Here is a 21,126-nt window from a genome sequence, read left to right on the forward strand (position 1 = left end):
GATGAAAACTTGGGAGGCGCTCCTCTCTACTGTCCAAGTCGCACAGCAACTGTCCTGCCAAAGTGGGGGGAGAGAGGAGAGGCTGAGCGACCTGCAGGGCGGCGGGTGGGCGCTGGTGAGTGCGGGGGGCGGAGCTCCCCTCCCCGAGGAGGAGCGGGAGGCGGGGCCTTGGGGGAAAGGACCACCACGCCCGGGCCCCACCCAGGAGGGAGGGTGGGGGGCCATCAGGAAGGAAACCTGAGGTGCTGGTGGGAGAGAACCGCTAGGCCCCAAGTGGGCCCGAAAGGGCCGCAACCAGCGCAGGGAGCTGGGGGTGTGTGGGGATATTCGTGGGGGGCCAGGGCAACAGTCTCCTAGGAGAAGGGGCGTTCCCGCTGAATCGCTACCGGAGGGACCAATAGTATTTGAAGGAGGGAAGAACGGAGCGGCGGGGACGGGGCGCTCAGCCGCGAGTGGGTACCGCCGGCGGAGGACGGGAAAGCCTCTCGGTCGCAGCAGCGGCCGCTGGGATCTAGGGTCCGAGTCAGAGCGGGTCAGGCGCCTGGCTGTGCAGGGAAGCGGAGCGGGACCGCGAGCGGGTGGACCCGGGGGGACAGCGCTGCGTCCGGCGACCGGGCGATAACTGCCGTGCGAGGCCCCCGGGAGGGAAGGGCGAACCCGGCGACGCCCATAGGCAGGCAAGAGGGCGGGGGGCCAGTCTCCGCCAGCGGAGGGGTGACCACCCACCAGCGGGCAGAAGGGGACCAGTTTCTGCCCATAGAGAGAAGGCGACGCCCTGCCGGAGGGCAGCAGAGGAGCGAGCCGAGCCCCGCCGGTCGCCAGGTGAGGAGGGGGCGGCCGGCCGGCCAGTTAGCGGGAGGAGAAGGCCCGCGCCGGTGGGCGGGGCGGGGGGTCAGGTTCTGACGGGAGCGGGCCCAGCGCGCCAGCGGGCTGCGGGCTGGGGGCGACGCGGGGGCGCGGGGCGGCGGGACGCGGCGAGCCCGGCCGGGACCATCGGGTCCGCGGGACGCCCCTGAGCGCCCTGGGTCCCGCCTGCCGGCGGCCTCTCACCAGGAGCGACACGGCTGCGCCCAGAAACGCCTCCTTATGAAGTCGTTGAAGTCGGAGGCCAGGGTCGTGCCATGGAGACGCCGCGGCGGATGTAGTCCTGCTGCAACGGCGGCTCCTCCCCGCTTCCGCCTCCTTTTCCGACACCCGGTCGGGAGCTCGCCCATTGGCCAGTTCAAACCCCCCGGTGAGCCTCTCGGGTTTCGCCATTTAGGCCCGGACCCTGGCGTCACAGAGATGCCCCGCCCGCCTTAAGCACCGCCTACTTCCGGGCCACGCTGCCCGTCGCCATGGAGACGCGCGACGCCACCGGCGGGCCCGGCCGGCCGGCCCCAGGATTCTGGCCCCGCTGTCCCCCTCCGCCTTTTTGACCCTGCCTGCGGGCCTCCTCGAGTCCCAGAACTCAGAGAGGCGACAGAACTCTGACCTGCTCCATTTGATACGTTTTAGGAAACGGCACCGAACAAGTTAGTGGCCTGAGCGGCGCCCTGCTCCTGGGAATCCAGCCCTGTCTCTCCTCTGCTGTCGGTACAGCGATGGGGCCGGCCTCGGCACACCACCCTCTCTCCCCTTCCCACATCGCCTCTGTCTCGGTCCAGACATGAGGAAGGGTCCGAGTCCCCCTTGCTCCTCACGGAGTCCTGTACACTGAATGCCACTGAGTGTACAGACCTTCTGTGATGAGGTTTTCGCTGAGCCGCCATCTTCTCAACTATGTTTCACTGTCAGCCAATCATGAGGGGCTGTCACGTGGCTCAGGGTTCCGCCCTGGATTCTGAGAGACTTTAACATCCTCAGGGCCAACCTGGCTTCCAGTGCCTTGACGTGCTCCTCTCCAAGGCCTTCCCCGCCCCTCAGCCAGGCACCTTCAGGGCCACACAACTTATCCGCCCGAAATTTTAAATTCCAACTCCATCCTGCTTTTCTGCCTTGCTCTCACAGTCATTTTTCAGCGTTAGGGAGCATTCCAGTCCCTTTGACCGGTTCATTTTCTCCCTGGTGAATAAACGGTGGGTCCCCAATCCCTGTAACCCAACCATCTGAGGCTCTGCCAAGACCAAACCCACAAACCACTGTCCAGCAATTGTTCTATTTGTCCCCAAACCCTCCCCCTTCCCCACGGTGGCTTTTCCAAACCTTTGCCTCTTCCCCATCCCATACTCCGACTCTTCTTTTTCATAGAGAAAAATAAAGCCATCAAGTGGGATACCCTCCACCTTCTCCCTCCCTCCCCCATCTCTGTCTTCCCCACTCACTCTTCCGAGGAAGAGATGTCCTTCTTGCTGCCCAAGATAAACTTCCTGCTTCCAGGCCTAGGTCAAACACCTTTGTAAAATGTCTCTTGCTTTCCCCAAGATAGACTTGTTTGTCAATGCTCCCACCTTCATTGAAGCAATAAGTCCCTACTATGTGCTAAACCCAGTGCGAGGGGCACTAGGCCAACACGTCCCACCAGTCTGCAAGGGGCCCACAGCTGACCGCTATAACGGGACCAGATAACATGATGAAAGCTTTTCCCTGCCCACCCACAGAAGGATTTTGCCCTCTGTGGTTTTTCCCCTCCCCACCATCTGAGAAGGCTCCTTCCATGCCAATGCAGTTCTTTGGGGCTTAGAGCTGGGCAGGAAGGAGGAGGAGAAGGGAAAGGCCAGGAACAAGGAGGTGTGGGGATAGGGGTGCCGAAGAGAGGGCGCAGGGACACCTGTAAGTGTGTAAAGGATGTGGGATGGGAAAGAAAAGAGGGATTTTGAAAGTACAGATATCGTCTGGGTACCTGCCCCTTTTGTGGTGTTTGGGAGTTGTAAGTACTTGAGTTATTCTGCTATTAGAGGATTGCTAGACCGTGTGTTCTGGATGCAAACCACTCTAAGCCTGGCCAGCACAGGCTCCTTTCTTTCTTTTCTTTAATATATGTTTATTGCTTTCAGAGAGAGGAAGGGTGAGGGAGAGAGAGATAGAAACATCAATGATGATGCAATTACACGTCCCCTCCTGGGGATTGAGCCCACAACCCAGGCAGGTGCCTGACCGGGAATCGAACTGTTACCTCCTGATTCATGGGTCGATGCTCAACCACTGAGCCATGCCGGCCGGGCAATAATCATGACATATTGGTTGGAAAACAGGTTGCAGAATGGGGTGTGTAGTAAGCCTATGTAGGAGCTTGGGGGCAGGGGGACGTGCAAATATAAATTCATGGAGAAAAAGACTGCAAATTTTGATAGAGGATATATATGTGTATTTCTTATGTTATATATTACATTTTGGTACTTAAAAATGTTTTTACTGTAAACCATATATTCAAAAGAGGTTATGTCATGTATTGTAGTTTGCTAGGGCTGCCATAACAAAGGACTGTACCACCAACTGAGTGACTAAACAACAGAAATGTGCTGTCTTCCAGATCTGGAAGCTAAAAGTCTGAGGTCAATCAAGGTGCCAGCAGGCCGATGCTCCCTCTGTAGGCGCTGGGCGAGGGTCTGTTCCGGCCTCTCTCCTGGCTTCTAGCAGCTTCGTGGTAGCAGAACTTCCAGTTTACACCTTGTATTGTCCCTGTGTGCATGTCTGAGTGCAAATCTCCTTTTTCTTTTTTATTTATTGATTTTGTGTGAGAGAGAGAAACATCGATTTATTGTTCCACTTATTTATACAATCATTAGTTGATTCTTGTATGTGCCCTGACCGGAGATGGCACCCACGACATTAGTGTATCTGGACAATGCTCTAACCAACTGAGCTACCCGGCCAGGGCCAGATTTCCCCTTTTTACAAGGACAGCAGTTATACTGGATTAGGGACCCACGATATCCCAATGTGACCTCATCTTATCTACGTTCATGTACAATGACCCTGTTTCCAAATAAGGTCGCGTTCTGAGGTTCTGGGAGTTAGGACACAATTCAGCCCAGAGCACCGTGCAGATACTCAGTTTAATGATGTATAATAAAACAGCCTGGCCAGTGTTGTTCCGTAGTTGAGCATTGACCCATGCACCAGGAGGTGGCTGGTTCGATTCCCAATCAGGGCACATGCTGGGGGTTTCTGACTCCATCCCCAGGAGGGGGCATGCAGGAGGAGGAATAAAAGAGATTGATGTTTTTAAAACCAAAAGCCACCATCTCAAAATGCTAACACTGGCGATTTTCTTTTTCTCATTCTGTTTATTTTTATTTATTCTTAAAATAAATAAAAATAAATATTTTCTATTGCTTTCAGAGAGGAAGAGAGAGAGATAGATAGAAACATCAATGATGAGAGAGAATCACTGATCAGCTGCCTCCTGCACACCCCCACTGGGGAACGAGTCCGCAGCCTGGGCATGTGCCCTTATCTCCAGGTTCATAGGTCAGTGCTCAGCCACTGAGCCACACCAGCTGGGCCTCATTCTGTTTTTTTAAATGTCAACAATGAATGAGAAGTAAAGGGGGAGCTGCACCTCCAGCTCTGAGCCCAGCCCCTGTGCGGCTCCCACTCCAGCCTTTCCATTTGCCCAAGGGCCTGATTACCAGTTCTTTCCACCCAGGAGCCCCTCCTCCAGGGACCTGATGCAACTCCCACGCCCCGCCCCCCTAGAAGGGATCCGCCCCCGGGGGGTCTGGCTTTTTCTCCCAGTGACGGGAGATCTCCGGTCCCAGGTGCAGCTGGAAGGGGACATTCCCGTGGGCCCCAGGAGGTTGGCTCCTCTTGGACTCTGACTCCCACTCCCTGGCCCTGCCTCTGAGGTTGGGAGGATGCTGGGCTCAGGGGAGAGTCCTGGTTCCCCAATTATCCAAACCAGGGCTTTCTCAGCTGTGGTCCTTGCACCACCAGCAGCAGCAAACCAAGGAACTTGTTAGAAATGCAAATTCTTGGACTCCCCCCTCCCAGACCTACTGAATCAAACTCTGGGGGTGGGGCCCAGCAATCTGTGTTTTAATAAGTTCTCCAGTTTGAGAACCACGTCCCCGACCATCAGGAGGCATCTTAGAGGCCAAATCTTGTTGTGCCCCTTCATTTTACAGAGCGGACAGGGCCTGGCTCGAGTGGCACAGACGGTTAAGTGGCATTATGGTGGCACTGCAAGTTAGGCCATTGGTTTCCAGAACCCCCACTCTTTGCTCTGACTCAGGCAGACCTCCAGGTCCATCCTGACTCACTCTGACTGTCTGGAAGGTCACTGTGAGCCACCAATGCAGCACTCCCTCTGTCAGGCACCGTGCCACTTGCATTAGCTCATGAATCCTCATGCTGCACAGTAAGATTGGCATGAGGGCTAACCCCATTTTACAGAGCAGAAAACGGAGGCTAGAGAAAGGTCAGGACACTTGCCCAAGGTCACAGAGATAGAAAGGGCTGAGACAGAACACAAGCCAGCTTTCTCTGTCTCCAGGGCCCAGGTTGTGGGTAAACAAGACCACATCAAGGCCCGGCTGATGTGGCTCAGTGGTTGAGCTTGAGCCAGGACTAAGAGGTTCCCAGTTCAATTCTTGGTCAGGCCACATGCCTGGGTTGTGGGCTTGATACACTGTGGGGGTGTGCAGAAGCCAGCAGATCAATGATTCTTTGATTATCTATCGTTGTAGATGTTTCTCGCTCTCTCTCTCTGAAATCAATAAAAAAGAAAGAAAAAAAAAACAACATCAAGGTTTTCAGAGACCACCACCGTCTAGGGAGGGCCCCCTCCAGTGTTTACAATTCACCTGAGAAACCAGATGGGAGACAAAAAGCTCTCTGAACAGCCCAGCTGGCGTGGCTCAGTGGTTGAGCCTCGACCTATGAACCAGGAGGTCACGGTTCGATTGCCAGTCAGGGCACCACTGTGGGCGTGCAGGAGGCAGCAGATGGGTGATCCTCTCTTGTGCCGCGCCAGCACGGCCAAGGGTGACCCCGAGTGGGGGCGGTGAAGGATGAGAAAAGACAGACAAGAGAAGGAAAGCTGGGACTCGGTGGGACGCTGCTTCTCTGATGGAGAGACAGCGCCACAGACCACACGCCGTGTCTTTATTTTATAGCCGATGCCACGAGGCACAGTGAGGGCGGGTCAGGATGTTCACAGCATTCTCGTGGGTTTCAATCCTACTCAACTACATGCACCTGATCCAGCTTTGTTTACTTGCAGCCTCTATCACTCAGGCACGTGGGGCCATGTGTTCGGACCACAGGTTCAAGCTCACAACTCCAGCTGTTGGCTATAACTGTGCAGGGAGGCTCTGCCCTCCAGGCTGGGACTTGCACGTGGCCACGAGAGGACTGTGCCCTCTCATTAGCCTGAGGCTTGAACCTGCGCAAACACTGTAGCCGCACCCCACACTCTCTCATCATTGATGTTCCTATCTCCTCCCTTCCTCTCTGAAATCAATAAAAAATGTATGTATATTAAAAAAAAAGCATGCCCCCTGAACAGGCAAAACAGTTGGCAAACAGCCGATGCGCAAAAGCCACTGCCATTTACTCCTACGAGAGCCCCTTGTCCCTTGGTTTGCACACAACTGGGGTGGGGGGCAGAGCGGAGTAGCAGCCGTCCACCAGGAGGAGGTTAGTAAACACGGTCCATGCCCACTGACCCCATCCCCCCACCCCGCCCCTCCCCGCCCGCCCAGGCCGCCTCCAAGCAGCAGGGAGCCTCAGGCAGCAGGGCACATAGAAACCCAAATATTTGCAGAGCCTCTGAGTAGTTTGGGTGGCTCAGTGGTTGAGCTAGAGTTAGTCTTGATAAAAATTTCATAACACATTCTTCGTAATACATATTCAGATTAGAAGCTATAGTATAAGTATTAGGGAAGATATTAAAGCTCAGTTTTGTATAAAACTTCCACATAAGCCCTAGCTGGTTTGGCTCAGTGGATAGAGCGTCGGCCTGTGGACCGAAAGGTCCTGGGTTCGATTCTGGTCAAGGGCATATGCCTAGTACTTCGGTAGCAGACTCCTCCCCAGCCCAGGCCCTAGTCAGGGCGCATGCAGGAGGCAACCAATCGATGTGTTTCTCTCACATCAATATTTCTGTCTTTCCCTCTCTCTTCCACTCTCTCTGAAAACCAATGGGAAAATATCCTCAGGTGAGGATTAAGTAAATAATAAAACGTGATGCTGGATAAAAAGGAAGACAGCACCAAAGCCGCCTGCTGTATGATTCCATCCGCACGACAGTTTGGAGAAGGCAAAACCATAGGGACGGGAAGCCGATGAGCGGTCTCCAGGGGCTGGAGCGGAGGCGAGAGCTGACTGCAGAAGGGCACAGGGGAGCTGCAGCTTATAATTGCATAGATTGACTGTTTATATTGTCAAATATCATCAAAGACATTATTATACAAAACTGAGCTGTATGTAGATTGAGCAGGGTTCCCAAATCTGTCAGCTCCTCCGAATGACCTGGAGTGGTCTGTTCAAAACCAGTCAGGTGCCCTGGCCAGTGTGGGCCAGTGGTTAGAGCATCGGCCCGTGGGTTTCGGATTCCATTCCCAGTCAAGGGCACGTATGTGGGTTGCAGGTTCGATCCCTGGCCCTGGTTGGGGCTCGTGTGGGAGGCAACCAATCGATGTGTCTCTCTCACATCTAAGTTTCTCTGTCTCTCTCTCCCCCTTCTTCCCTCCCTCCCACTCTCACATAAATGGGGTGGGGAAGTGATCTTTAAAAACAAAAAAATAACTAGTCAGACTCCACCCAGAAGCTACTGAATCAGACCCTCCGGGGGGGGGCGGGGTCGGAGGGGCAGGTACCTGTGTTTTAACCAGCTCCCAGGTCAGCGGTGCTGGAGTGTGTTTCAGGGCCAGGACTTGTGGGTCAGGACAGGATTTCAGTGAAGCTTCTAGCTCTAGCCCAGACTTGAACCCTGAACTCCAGGCTCAGGTATCCAACCCCTACCCGGCATCTGTACCTGGATCTCAAATTTAGCACGTCTAACCGTGACCTCCTGACCTGCCCCCACGCCAGCACACCATCGTCTTCTCCATTTCAGTCCATGGCACTTCCATTCTTCCAGGAATTCCGCCAACAACGTTGGCATCATCCTCACCTCCTTCTCTTTCTCCCTGTATTTTGTTGATGATGATGTTTAGTTTTCATTTCATAATTATCAACAACTCTTCATCCAGCAGGACTCGGAAGGGGACAAGGACAACATGGAACCCCAGCAACGGCAGCGAGAGCACAGAGATGGCAGGGTGTCGTGAGCAGTGGGCGTGGGGTGCGCTCCTGCGCTGTGGAAGGGATGGCCCAGTGGTTAAGGTAAAACACGAGGCAACGTTGGCACTGTCCACAGCCGGCCGTGGGGACCTGCTTGCTACTGGTCTTGTCATTCCCAGACCCAGGGTGTCAGCTGGTCTTGTCATTCCCAGACCCAGGGTGTCAGCTGGTCTTGTCATTCCCGGACCCAGGGTGCTCCACGGCTCCACAGTCCTCGTGCCCTTTCTCACCTTGCCGAAGGCCACATGCTTGCCAAGCACGCCTCAGGCTTGGCAGCGCCGATGAAAAGCTGGAACCGTTTGTGTTGGCCCACCTTTCGCCATGGAGAAGATGCCAGGACGCATGTACTCGAGGGCGACTCTCATTTCTCCCTGGATGGACTTGCCGCCTGTGCCATTATGTTGTGTGAAGTCACCACCCTGGCACACAGATCCCAGAATAATTCTGTGAAGGCAGGACCCTTCATGGCCAAATTACTCCTCCCCAGTGCTCAGAGCAGGGCCGTTTTCTGCTGTCTTTGGAACTTGGTCTGCAAAGAGCTGGAAGGAGATGAGGCCCAAGGGCTCGCCGGCAATGTTGAAGAACGCTGTGGGGTTGGCCTGGGCTAGGGCGGCCCCTGGGGCAGTGTCTGCAGTGTCTTCTCTGGAAATTCTGTGGGCTTTACCTTTTCATTACCTCCCACCCCCACCCTGGCAACAGTGTGGTGTGAGGCACCATTGTGTCTCGCCTGGATTACTTTACTGGGTTCCTAACCGGTGTCCCTATTTCTGCCCTACAGTTCATTCTCAGTACAGTAGCCAGGGTGATGGTGTTACACTCGAAGTCATTTCTCTGCCTGAAACCCTCCGGGGCTCCTTATCTCAGAGTAAAAGCTAAAGTGGCCTCCAAGGTACTCTCTGCTCTGGCCCTGACCTTGGCTCCATCATCTCCAGACCTTGGCTCCTCCTTGCTCCCTCTGCTCCAGCCACACTGGCCTCCTTGCTGTCTTTTGAACCTGCCAGCCCTGCCCCTCCTGCCTCAGGACCTTTGCACATGCTGCTCCCTTGGCCTGGAATGGTCTTCCTTCAGATTTCCCCATCATGGGCCCCCTCACCTCCTTCAAGTCTTTGTTCAGATGTTAACTTCTCAGATCATACTTGACATCTCCTCCCTCCTTTTTTTCTATAGACCTTACCCTCTAATATTTACTTGTCTGCCTCCCTCACTAGAATGTCAGATCCCAACCTCATGGAGCTGACATTTGTCTGTTTTATTTACTGCTGTATCTCTGCTGCCTAAACCTGGCCCATAGGAGGTGCTCAATAAATGTTTATTTTAAAGAATGAAGGGGAGCCTGGCTGCTGTGGCCCAGGAGGTTATGGTTCGATTCCCAGTTGGGGCACATGCCTGAGTTGTGGGCTTGATCCCCAGTGTAGGCTATGCAGGAGGCAGCCAATCAGTGGTTCTCTCTCATCATTGATGTTTCTATCTCTCTCTCCCTCTCCTTTCCTCTCTGAAATCAATAAAAATATATTTTTTTAAAAAAAGAAGGGGACACCCGAAGCCTGGAGAGAAGTGATAGTTCAAGGTCATAGCCATCCAGAATCGATGGCTTTCACTCTTAGAACAAACAAATCTTAAACCCCAGAGCTCTGGCCCAAGTCCTTCTCACAGCCATGCCAGGCCCTGGATCCGAAGCCGGACCAGCTGGGCCTCATCGCCAGGGCCGCTGAAGAAAGAAACTTAGAGCTGCCTGTGCCACAGTCCTGTGCGGGCCTCCGAGGCAGCCTCCTCCCCACCCCCTCCAGCTGCCTGAGTGCAGGCACGGAGACAGTTGCTAGGCCCAGACGCCTGACTCTGAGGGTGAGGGGTGGTGGGGTGGGTGGAAGGCGGCCTGCAGTTCCCAAGCAGAAGAGCACAACACAGCTGCTGCTGCTAACCCACAGCACAGGGGCCGATTTCAAATGCTCCAGGCTCCCTTCCCCTACCAGCAGAGGGCGCCCTGGCCCACGAGGTCCAGGCTCGGCCACCTAGCGCCCTCTGGCGGCCACGCTGGTTCAGGCCAGAGGGGAGCCTGATGTCCCCAGCCACTTCCCCCAGAGGGTCCCAGCTACACCAGTGAAGATCCAAAGGCAGGAGGCCTCAACAGCCCTGGGTCTGGCCTAGGCCCACCCTGGCCTGCAAGGTGAGGCCTGATGCCCTTGACAGTCCCAATGGGTGAGCGCTCACCGTGGGCTGGGCTGCTTCTCTTCCCACCCCCACGTGACCAGCCAGCAGACAGAGGCGCAGGTGGGCCTGGCTCCGCCTCCAGGCTGCACTCCCCTCCGTCCCTCCAACTGCTCCCCCATAGATTTCAGACCTCCTGACAGGCAAGAGGCTCAGCCACGAGATAAAAAAAGTAAAGTGCAAACACCAGCTGACTTTTATTGAGGGCCTACGGTTGCTGGGTCCTCCTCCCACCACCTTGCACTTCCCACTGGCTAGGGACCCAGGCTTTGAGCTGGGGGGCGGGGGCAGCTGAGGTGGAGGGCCCCCAGCAGCTGGGTCCTCAGGGAGGGCAGGGCCCCTGCATCCCTCCACCCCGGGCCGGGCCGTGAGGCAGGCAGGCAGGGAGGAGGGCCTGCGAACGCTGCCCTTCCATGCTGTGACCTCGGGCAAGGGGACGCATCTCTGGTTTCCCTGATGTACGATGGGGCCAGAGGGCAGAGTGGCCATGCCCAAGGTGCCTGCTGGTTCCCACTGGGTCTGTGGTTCCTGGTGGCGGCTCCCGCCAGCAACCTCCAACTCTGCTCCCTGGACAGCACTGGCCTCTCCTGGGAGAAACAGCGCTGGCGTCAGACAGTGAGAGGCAGACAGAAACAGACACAGGTACAGTCAGAGACACAATCAGAGGTGAGCAGCGAGAGGCAGACAGAATCAGACAGCGAGAGGCACCAGATACAGAGAAACAAAGAGCCAGAGACAGACACACACAGAGAGAGAGCTAGAGGTGGACGGAGCAATGCAGACAGCCCAAGACACAGACAGACAGAACCACAGCCAGAGAGGAAGAGCGAGAGCGAGAGCGCGCGCGCGCGCGAGAGAGAGAGAGAGAGAGAGAGAGAGAGAGAGAGAGAGAGAGAGGAGACAGGCTGAGAAGGGGGAGCACAGACCCAGAGGCAGAGTTGGCCATGGAAGGGGAGAGGACACTCCAGGCCCGGCCGCACCTAGAGCTCGTCCCTGGGGTGGGGATGGAGGCTGTGCCCACTGCTGCCGGCCAGGTCCAGGCGGGGGCCGCGCAGGGTCTTGTGAGAGCCGCTCCAGCTGATGAGGCGGCCACTGTCGTCGTCCCAGAGGGAGGATGTCTCCGTGTCACTGAGCCACTCGGCGTCCCCCGCGTAGTGGGTGGGCTCCGCAAGCAGGGGTCGGGCGGAGAAGGCCTGCAGGTCCCGAGGCCAGAAGTGTGCCTTGTACTGCTCACTGGGGGTGGAGACGGCGGAGGGGGCCGAGGTGAGCCCCGGCATGCAGGCCTCATGCACCTCCCCACCCTCCCTATCTAGACCTCACCGCAGACATGAGAGGCATGGTTTCCCTTTTCCAGATGGGGAAACTGAGGCCCAGAACTGGGAAGTCGCCTCACTAAAAGCCACAAGGCCAGCAGAGCCCACCCCTCGGGGAGTCTGCCTCCAGGGTGAGGCGGGGCTCCTCCACCACTCCTTGGCGCCTCAGCCTTGCCAGCCTCAGTCTCCCCACCTGCCCGGCCAGGGGGTGTACAACTTGCTGAGGTGGGCCTGCCCGGCCCCCACCCGAGACTCACTTGGGGTGCTGATCAAACATGATGGGCAAGAACTCGTCCACGGGCAGCATCCGGCGCAGCGGCTGGGAGGCCAGCAGCTTGCGGGCGCCTGCCAAGCTCAGGACGTATGCCAGCGTCCAGTAGGAGTACCCGGCCACCACCAGGCGTGGCAGCCCCTCCACGGCCACCTCCTCCTCAGGGTTCACCTGCTTCCGGCCGAGGTAGCTGCAGGCGACATTAGGGTCCCAGGAGTCATTGTAGGACCTGGTGTGTCACAGGACCAACCCCGTCCTCCAGGACCAGGCTGGGGGAAGGAAGGCTCCCGGCAGGAGGCAGACCCCCCCAGGCCCGCCCCTCTCCCTTGCCCTGGGGGTGCCCACTGCCTACATCAGGTCCCACGGGAGTTTCTCTGCCTCCACCTCCTCCATCAGCCTCTCCAAACGCCCCTTGAAGTTGCTCTCAAAGCGCACGTCATCCTCGAACACCACGACCCGGGCCAGGCCCCTGGCAACCACCTGTGGTGAGAGGTGGGGGGGGGGGTTAGGTTCGGGCTGTCCCCTTCCCCCTGGCTAACACTGACCTCTCCCTGGCCTCATTTACATGCCAGCTGCTCAGTCCTGGCCACGCCTTGCAAGGCCCCCCACACCCCTCTAGCGTTCCAAGCAGGCTCGTGACGGACGGCGACGGAACCCGTGCTGCATTCACGGAGTGCTGCCATATCCCCGGGGACACAGGGCCACCGCCCATCTCCAGGGACCCTCAGCGGCAGCGCACACATGGCCCTGGACTGCAGCGAGGAGACAGAGACAGGGAGGTGAAGCCACGCGTCCAAGGACACGCAGTGCAGAGCCAGGATCTGAACCGGCACCTGCTGGGCTGCAGGGCCCAGGTGCTCACTTGGGCCTCCTGAGCTTTCTTCCCTAAAGGAGGCCGGGCTGGGAGGGGGTGGGGGAGACCCTAGCCCCCAACATCGCTAAGAAAAAGCACTTTCCGGAACTTTTGGAAGTGTGAAAAGAACATGAAATCAGCTCAGCAAATGGTGAAATGTACATCATGTGTCGATCTGTTCAGAGACTGTGGAAAACAATGAAATAGAAGCTCACACACAAACATTTTGGCTACAGCAAAGAATAAAAACAAGGAGGGAGTCTGCACCGCCTCCAGGAGGGGGCGCCCCTCGGGCCAGTGTACCCGCAGTGGCCTCTCAGAGTCACACACCCCTGGCCCCGGATTGAGGCCCTTCTTCCCACCCCTGAACATATCAACTCCTTCCTGCCTCTAGGCCTTTGCTCCTACTGTGTGTGTTTTTGCTCCTACTGTGTGTGTTTTTGCTAAGGAGGCTCTTCTCTTCGCCTGTCAATGGCGAGGTGCACGCGGGCCCCATCCTGAGCCAGAAGCCCAGGCCAGTCCGCACACTAGGGCAGCCTGTGTACCTCCTTCAGAGGCTGGTGGGTTTTTCCTTGATTTCAGTGCCCCCTCGGGTCCCTGAGCCCCAGGAGGGCCGGGGCTGCATATTCTCTGCGTTCTCAGAGAGGACAGCTCCTAGCACAGTAGGTGCTCAACAGAGACTGCAGAATGACCACGGTGTAGGGTTGGACACAGGTTTAACGCTGCGGGGCGCCTTTGCTGATGCATTCAGTCACCCACCATTCCCTCCAGGGCTGGGCAGAGAGCAGGGAGTGGGAGGCCCCTGCTCCCTGAGGCGGGCCGGGGCGGTCCTCACCTCCTCCCAGATGGCGTAGTGGCTCAGGAAGCAGCCCACCTCACCCTTGGTCAGCGTGCGGCCGGAGTAGGGGTCCTCGTAGCCAGGGAGCAGGTCCACACCGAGGCTCCGCAGGACACTGCTGTTGAGTGTCCTGAGGAAGACAGGTGTAAAGGGATGAGGGGTGCCGCCAGGGACTCGTCCAGGCGCCTGGTGCATGCTGGTCAGTCACCCGGGAGTCTGGCTTCAAGGAGGTTTCAGCCTGTTCCTGCTTCGTGTGGCCTGAAGCCATCAGTGAGTGGATGGGGAAACTGGAGCCACCTCGGGCCAAGTGACCCACAGGGAGGGGGTGGCAGCACGGGGCGGTGGGTGCGTGAGGGGGCGCACCCCAGGGTGAATGTGGGGGAACATGCAGAGGCCCAAGCACAGGATGGCCAGCCTGTGATCAGAGGGCTGGGGCGCACGCACAAACAGCAGCGGGCACGTGGGGCTGAGTAACCCGGGTTCCCCGGGGAGTGGGACCCGCCTGCTCGCACCCCACATGTCCAAGTCCAGGATGGAGAAGAGGAGCGCTGGGCATAACCATGAAGACACCTGAGCTGTGGAATACTGACTGTCGGGCCCCAAACCCTCGCAAGCCCCTGAGAGAGAGGCACCGTGCTCCCCATTTACACCCCAGGGCTGAGAGATGGGGTGACTGGGCCAAGTCACACAGCTGCCAAGTGGCAGAGCCGGAACCCAAGCCAGGAGCTCCTGGGCCTTAACCACTGAACTCGCCCCCTCCTGGTTCTGTCTGCCCGGGGACCCCTGAGACAGTTCCTCAGGCCCTGTCTGAGCACCTGGAACAGAAAACGCACTCAACTCATTCATCTGCTTTCCCCCCAGGGAGCTCCAGTGGCCCACACTGTCCCCCACTGCCCAGGGCCCCCCCAGGGAGCTCCAGTGGCCCCCACTGCCCCCCACTGCCCAGGGCCCCCCCAGGGAGCTCCAGTGGCCCACACTGTCCCCCCGCTGCCCCCCACTGCCCAGGGCCCCCCCAGGGAGCTCCAGTGGCCCACACTGTCCCCCCGCTGCCCCCCACTGCCCAGGGCCCCCCCAGGGAGCTCCAGTGGCCCACACTGCCCCCCCACTGCCCAGGGCCCCCCAGGGAGCTCCAGTGGCCCACACTGCCCCCCGCTGCCCAGGGCCCCCCCAGGGAGCTCCAGTGGTCCACACTGTCCCCCCGCTGCCCAGGGCCCCCCAGGGAGCTCCAGTGGCCCACACTGCCCCCCGCTGCCCAGGGCCCCCAAGGGAGCTCCAGTGGCCCACACTGTCCCCCACTGACCAGGGCCCCCCCCCAGGGGGCTCCAGTGGCCCACACTGCCCCCCGCTGCCCAGGGCCCCCCCAGGGAGCCTCACCGGCCATCCACAGCATCCACCACCCGCCCAGAGATCTCCATTTCCCAGAGCGAGCTCAGCATGCGCTCACGCCTGTCAGGCCTGCGGGCCAGGCTGATGACAAAGACCTGGAGGAGGCAGAGGAGGGGGGAGGGGGAGTGGGTGCAGGGCAGGGGAAGGGCCCACCCAGGGGAGGGGCCCACCCTCCTCCTGACCCCAGTCCTGCAGGCTGAGGGAACTCACCTCATCAAATCCCATCTTGGTGGGACGCTTAGGGGGCCGGGACACATGGGCCGAGGCCCACATAGGGGGCCCGTCCACTGCAGAGGAAAGCACCCCAGTCATGAGCGCCTTTGGCAGTGACCCTGGAGTCCTAACCCCCCCGCCCCGCCCCATTCCTGCCCTTCGGCAGAACGGCCAGCAGGAAGGGCCCTCAGAGATCACAGAATCCACCTGCCTCCATTGTACAGATGGGAAGACTGAGGCCCAGTGGAGAATGGACTTGCCCAGAGTCAGGGAATAAGTTAGGGGTGAGGCTGGGACCCTGAGCCCGATGCCAGTCAGGCCTGGGGCCTAGGAGAAGGGGCACAGGGGAGGCGGGGCGTGGTGGCAGCAGGCGGGCGCCCGGCTCCCAGCCCTCACCGAGCGCCTCCAGGATGAGGTGGACGAAGTTGACCCTCTCGTCCTCCAGCTCCTGGTGGGACTTCACAGGCACATTCATGTACCCATAGCGGTGCTCGTTGCACACGTGGACCGAGACTCCTGCAGAGAGAGGCCGGGTGAGTGCCGGGGCAGGGCTCTCAGAACCCAGTCCTGCCAGGGTCCCAGTGCGAGTCCTCCCTGGGACTCAGTGTCCCCACCTGTGGGATTGGAAAGGGCTTGGCTCAAAAAAAGAAAAAAAAAAAATCTGAGGGAGGTTTCTGCTGAGGTGGTTTACTCATTTAAATGGTGTTCTGGAACACCTGCTGGTTGCCAGGGCAATGGCGGTGAGCAAGACAGACAGAGTCGCCAAAACCGGTTTGGCTCAGTGGATAGAGCGTCGGTCTGTGGACTGAGAGGTCCCAGGTTCGATTCCGGTCAAGGGCATGTACATTGGTTGTGGGCACATCCCTGGTGGGGGGTGTGCAGGAGGCAGCTGGTCGATGTTTCTCTCTCATCGATGTTTCTGGCTCTCTATCCCTCTCCCTTCCTCTCTGTGGAAAATCAATAAAAATATATTTAAAAAAAAAAAAAAAAAAGACAGAGTCTGAGCCTCAGGGGCCCGGGGCAGGCCAACTCCGTGCCTACAGCAGCGATACAGCCATGGGAGACCACGTGGGGGAGCCACGGCTTCCTGTCCTCACTCTGCCTCTGCCCAGATCCAGCCCCGATCCAGCACCATCCGCACCTCTGACCCAGATCCCTGACTTAGACCCACACCCTCTCTTGCTCCCTTCAAGCTGTCCTCCATTGGCCGCCTTTTCATTTCTTCAAGACTTGCCGCCTCTATTATAATCACTATTTACTCTTTGTCCTCTATGGACTGTGAACTCCTCAGGGGCAGGGCCACGGTATCCTGTGGCTCAGTTGAGCATCAACCCATGAACCAGGAGGTCACGGTTCGATTCCCGGTCAGAGCACGTGCCTGGGTTGCGGGCTGGATCCCCAGTGTGGGGCGGGCAGGAGGCAGCCGATCAATGGTTCTCTCTCATCACTGATGTTTCTATCTCTTTCTCCCTCTCCCTCCCTCTCTGAAGTCAATAAAAATGTGTTAAACAAATAAACAAACAAAACCTCTGTTCACTAAACTCCTTCAAACTGCTGGCCAGTGAACCTTGGCTCATAATCAAAGTAGTGGTGGCAATGAGAAAAGACATCTGCTTCTCACTTTTCTCCATACATTTGTCTCTCACTTTTTACACGTGACTTTTTTCCTTCCTGCATGTCTGCACCACAGACGTGGGCAACACCCCCCGCACACAAAAACCCATGACCACGCCCCCCTCTCTGAACTGTAGAGTGGGAAGGGCATGCAAAGCAGAGGGAACAGCATGTGCGAAGGCCTAGGGCTTCCAAGGAAGGATCGGGGAGAGCTGTCCTCACCAGCAGCCTGGCAGGAGTAGGCGAAGACGATGATGTCGTCAAAGGGCCAGGTGTAGTTGGGGTGAGGGGGGTAGAAGGCGAGCTGGGCTGCCCCCTCCGCCCGCAGGGACACCAGGAAGGTGGAGTGGACCATGGGGACCCGGAAGCAGCCCCGGCGCTGGCGGTTCTTTGTGGGGAAGTACTCGGCTGTGCGGCGGTAGTAGCCCTGGGGAAGGGGGTGCTCTGGGCAGTGAGAGGGACCTTCCATCCCAAGAACACTGCTCCCTGCCAAGGCGCACAGACCCCAAGGCCTCCGGGCCCTCTAGTCTCGGGGTCCCTCCCCCCAGGACCCCCAGGTTCCGGCGGTCCCGCCCCAGCCTCACCTGCGGAGTAATCCCGCACCAGAAATTGGAGAAGTAGGTCTGAGAGTCCAGCATGGGGGCCGCCACGGGCAGGCCCTGCTCTACCAGAAGCCGCAGAGTCTGGTTGTTGGTCAGAATGTTGTCGGTGTCTGCAAACTGTGAGGAGGGGGTGTCACTGACCCCCGGCTTGCCTGGGTGCAGCCCCCGGAGATTCGCTGGGTGGGAGCCCTCCAGACGGCCAGACTCCCAGAAGTGGCTCTCAGAACCCAGTGGGGTTCCCTACGAGAGGCCTAACCTACGAACTAGTAGATCTCTTTCTGGACCAAGGATCTAGTCTGGGGCGCTGGCTCAGAGTTTGGGTCCAGAGATAAGAACTGAGTTGCTCGCCCAGCCAGTGTGGCTCAGTGGCTGAGTGTCCACCCATGAACCAAGAGGTCGCCGTTTGAGTCCAGGTCAGGGCACACGCCTGGGTTGCCCGCTAGATCCCCAGTAGGGGGCGTGCAGGAGGCAGCCGATTGGTGATTCTCTCTCATTGATGTTTCTATCCCTCCCTCCCTTCTCTCTCTGAAAATAATACAAACATAAAATTAAAAAAAAAAAAAAAGAACTGAGTTGCTGATCTAAGAACTTTCTCAGAGATCTGACTTGGGGCGTAGATCCAAAGGCCTATTCTGAGCCCCCGTTCGGGGAACTAGACTCAGTATATACCCTGGAATCTGTCTCAGGAACCCAGGCTTAATGTCTAGTCTGAGTTCAAGCACAGGGATCCAAGCTCCGTATCTGATTTCTGACCCAGGTTGCTAGCCTCCAGGAGGTGGTCACACCAGAGCTTCTGTCAGAAACAGATCCCAGTCGTAGGCCAGGCTTGCTTACCAGGATGTAGTCTGCCCTCGCGTCCCTGGCAAAGGTCAGGGCCTCCTGCTTCAGCTCCATCAGAAACTGGTGCCTTTCTTTGGTCCAGTGCTTGGGACCCTCTTCGTCTGGGTAGGGCCTGAGGGGTAAAGAGATGAGATGTCCCGGGGGTAGGCGCCTCCTGCAGGGCAGTGGACGGAGCCTGGCTGGGAGCCTGTGGCTTGGGCCGTCCCATTTTCTCTCTGGGCTGCAGCTATTGCCTATCTCCCCCCCCCCTGCCCCCCAGTTCACCACCTGGACTCGCCCTCAGGCCTCCAGACCACAGCTGCATAGTCATTGCCCACAGCGGCCAGCCACTCCTGCAGCATCTCTGTGGTGTTGTCCACGTTGTGGTCCGTGGCACACCTGGGGACACAGGAGGAAGAAGGGTGAAGGGGGTGCAGCCACAGAAGAACCAAACCCCGAGGCAGCCTTGACCCCCGCAGCAGCAGCAGCAACACCTGCGAGGCGGGCTTCTCCTTGGGGCGTGGCGGTAGGTATGCCACAGAGGAGGGGCTGAGAGCAGGCAGCCAGGTGCCATCACGGCTCTGTGACCCACAGTGTGACCTGTGACCGAGGGCAAGTCCGCCCCTCTCTGGGCTTCACCTTCTTCCTCTCTGACTACGCGATGGCCCAGCAGGCCGAGGTAACAGCTGGAGAGCATTTGGAAAGATGGAAAGTACCTCGGCTTTGAAGAACACACCTGCCACACCTGGTTACCGTCCTTCCTTGCTGTGTGACCAGTCAGCCCCGCCCCAGTCAGGACTGGACGGAGAGCTGATGCTTCTCTCTGCTGGGAGCTGTAACGAGGCTCACACCACACTGAGTGTCCACACTGAGTGTCCTGGGCGGAGCTGACGGACACGGAACTCGCTTCTCCTCTCCTGTGGAAGGGGCTCCCATGGCCGAGTCGGGGTAGGGGGCTCAGTGAAAAGCCAGGTTTTAGGTGACACTGTCCCTTTAAGCCAATTCCCCAGAAATGAAGACTAACTACGTGTCAAGTCCCGTAGGGGTGGGAACTAGGAGCTCCCAAACTGTGGTAATTGTGGGCGGCCTCCCCAGGCCACGGCTCCACCCCCAGCCCAAGTTTGGTGTGCTGTGAGGGGTAGTTTGTCATTTCCCTCCTTTTATCCCCAACCTCAGCTTGGGGCTCCTCCCTGTTCTGCTGCCACAGACGGTGGCCTCTGAATCCAGCGCCTGTGGGGACACCTGGGGGTGGGACAGCAGAGGGGGCACTGCCATCAGCTGGCAGGACCAGCCCTCTACAGTCTGGGACCAGCCCAGCGGGAGGGGGAGCAGGTCTGACTCCCCTGCAGGGCAGTCTGGAGCCCAGGGCTGACGACACCCCCACTGCTACCCAGGAACCCCCAGTCCTGCTGATGCCTGCCCCCTCGGGCCCCAGGGGATGTCTGCTATTCCTGTCTGCTCCCTCCAAGTCAGGCAACCCCAGGACCCGGGGGCTGAGTGTGGGCACTGACAGCAAGAGGGGCCCAGCCCAACTTACACCCAGAGGAGGTGGCAAGAGGAGGCGCAGGGGCCAGGGTGGGTGTCCTAGGTCAGCCTCCGGCCTCGGAGGTCAGTCTGTAGGGCCAGGGGGACGGGTCCCGCCCGGGGCTAGGGGCTGAAGAGGGCCTGTCTGCCCGGGAGGAGCCTGCCTGGGTGGTGTCTGGGCTGGGCCTCATCTGGAGCTGGGGGGGGCAGATGCCCAGCGGGTGCCAACGCCCGGGTCTCTCACCAGAGGGTCAGCCGGGCCCGGGGGTAGTCCAGCCGCTCCAGCGCGCCCAGGTAGTGGGGTAGCGAGTGCTCGGCATTGCGGGCCAGGATGGCAAGGACCACGGCGGGCGGCGGCTCCGCGAGGCCCGTGACCTGGAGCCGCGGCCCCAGCAGGAGCAGCAGCGAGAGCAGCGGGGCGGCGCGGGCGGCGCGCATGGCGAGCGCTCCGGCGGCGGCGGCGGCCCCCGGGGCTCCGGGCCCCGCCGAGGGGAGTGGGCGGCGCGGCTGGGCCGAGGCGGGGCCCGGGCCCGGCCCGGGGTGGGGCCGTGGCGGCCCAGAAGGGAATGGGGGTAGCGTACCCCCCTCCAAAGTGGGGTCCCACTCCCCACCCCTATACGGGGATTTTCAAGTGTCCTCTCCTCGGCCAGGGGGACGAAGGACCAGGGCCCGGAGAGCCGCCCCAGACGCGCCCCGGGAGCAGCCCCCTCCCGGCTGGACGCCCGAGGGGGGGGCCGGGGGAGAGGGGCGGGTCAGGGGTGACGGCATCCGAGCCTTCCCGGCGGCGGCGAACGCTCCTCTCCAAATCCCTGAGATGCAACCCCCGAAATCCGGCTTCGCCGAGTTCCCGACGCCCCTAACCCGGATTCCTTGGCCCAACGTCCGACCCACGGACCTCAGCCACCCACCCGCGGGACAGGACCAACTCCGCGCGGCCCGCCCCGGGCTCCCGGCCCCGCCCCCGCTGCGCGCCCCGGGCGCCCTCTGGCGGGCGCGGACGGAACTCCGCGGAGCCCGAGGCAGCGCGTGGGCCTGGAGCGCGTCCCGCCCCGGCGGCGCGAAGGGGCCTCCTGACCTGGGCGCGCCGTCCCGCGGCGGTCGGAGCCTGGCGTCTTCCGCGTCATCGCCCTCGCCTCTGTCGCCGGCACCGGCGCTGCTTCGATCCTTTAAGAGAGCAAAGTTCACTCTGAGACTGAGTGCAGAGCTGGGAGGCACCACAGCCCCTGGGAATACAGCCTCCCCTGGGGCCGAGTTGGGTTCTTAGGCCCCGCTGAGATGGA

The 21,126-nt window shown here is 59.2% G+C and overlaps 2 protein-coding genes and 1 long non-coding RNA gene across 4 annotated transcripts in view; 1 reads left to right on the forward strand and 2 right to left on the reverse strand.

The window, feature by feature from the left end:
- ODF2 (outer dense fiber of sperm tails 2) overlaps positions 1 to 2,229 on the reverse strand; it is a 31,580-nt gene extending 29,351 nt beyond the window's left edge. The window contains exon 1 of one of the 2 annotated variants that reach the window (XM_079791382.1): positions 1,051 to 2,229. In XM_079791382.1, the coding sequence (XP_079647508.1) occupies positions 1,051 to 1,214 (164 nt within the window). In that variant the 5' untranslated portion in view covers positions 1,215 to 2,229. The remainder of the gene's footprint in view (positions 1 to 1,050) is intronic. The other variant, XM_079791381.1, reaches the window with a different exon arrangement.
- LOC307111466 lies at positions 65 to 9,738 on the forward strand. Its single transcript, XR_013814577.1, has 3 exons — positions 65 to 822; positions 8,121 to 8,250; positions 8,361 to 9,738. It is a non-coding gene; the product is annotated as an uncharacterized lncRNA (long non-coding RNA).
- A 787-nt stretch (positions 9,739 to 10,525) lies between these two features.
- On the reverse strand, positions 10,526 to 20,768 carry CERCAM (cerebral endothelial cell adhesion molecule). The gene is made up of 13 exons (XM_079789674.1): positions 20,091 to 20,768; positions 18,611 to 18,721; positions 18,338 to 18,455; positions 17,486 to 17,620; positions 17,124 to 17,328; positions 15,684 to 15,803; positions 15,285 to 15,361; positions 15,063 to 15,169; positions 13,686 to 13,818; positions 12,350 to 12,477; positions 11,984 to 12,187; positions 11,394 to 11,646; positions 10,526 to 11,000 (listed from the first exon to the last, which is right to left on the reverse strand). Exons 1-12 carry the CDS (start codon positions 20,282 to 20,284, stop codon positions 11,394 to 11,396), a joined length of 1,785 nt encoding a protein of 594 aa, XP_079645800.1. The 5' UTR covers positions 20,285 to 20,768; the 3' UTR covers positions 10,526 to 11,000.
- Between the last annotated feature and the right edge of the window lie 358 nt (positions 20,769 to 21,126).

Source organism: Cnephaeus nilssonii (assembly GCF_951640355.1).
Source record: "Cnephaeus nilssonii genome assembly, chromosome: 14".
NCBI classification, from domain to species: Eukaryota; Metazoa; Chordata; class Mammalia; order Chiroptera; family Vespertilionidae; genus Cnephaeus; species Cnephaeus nilssonii.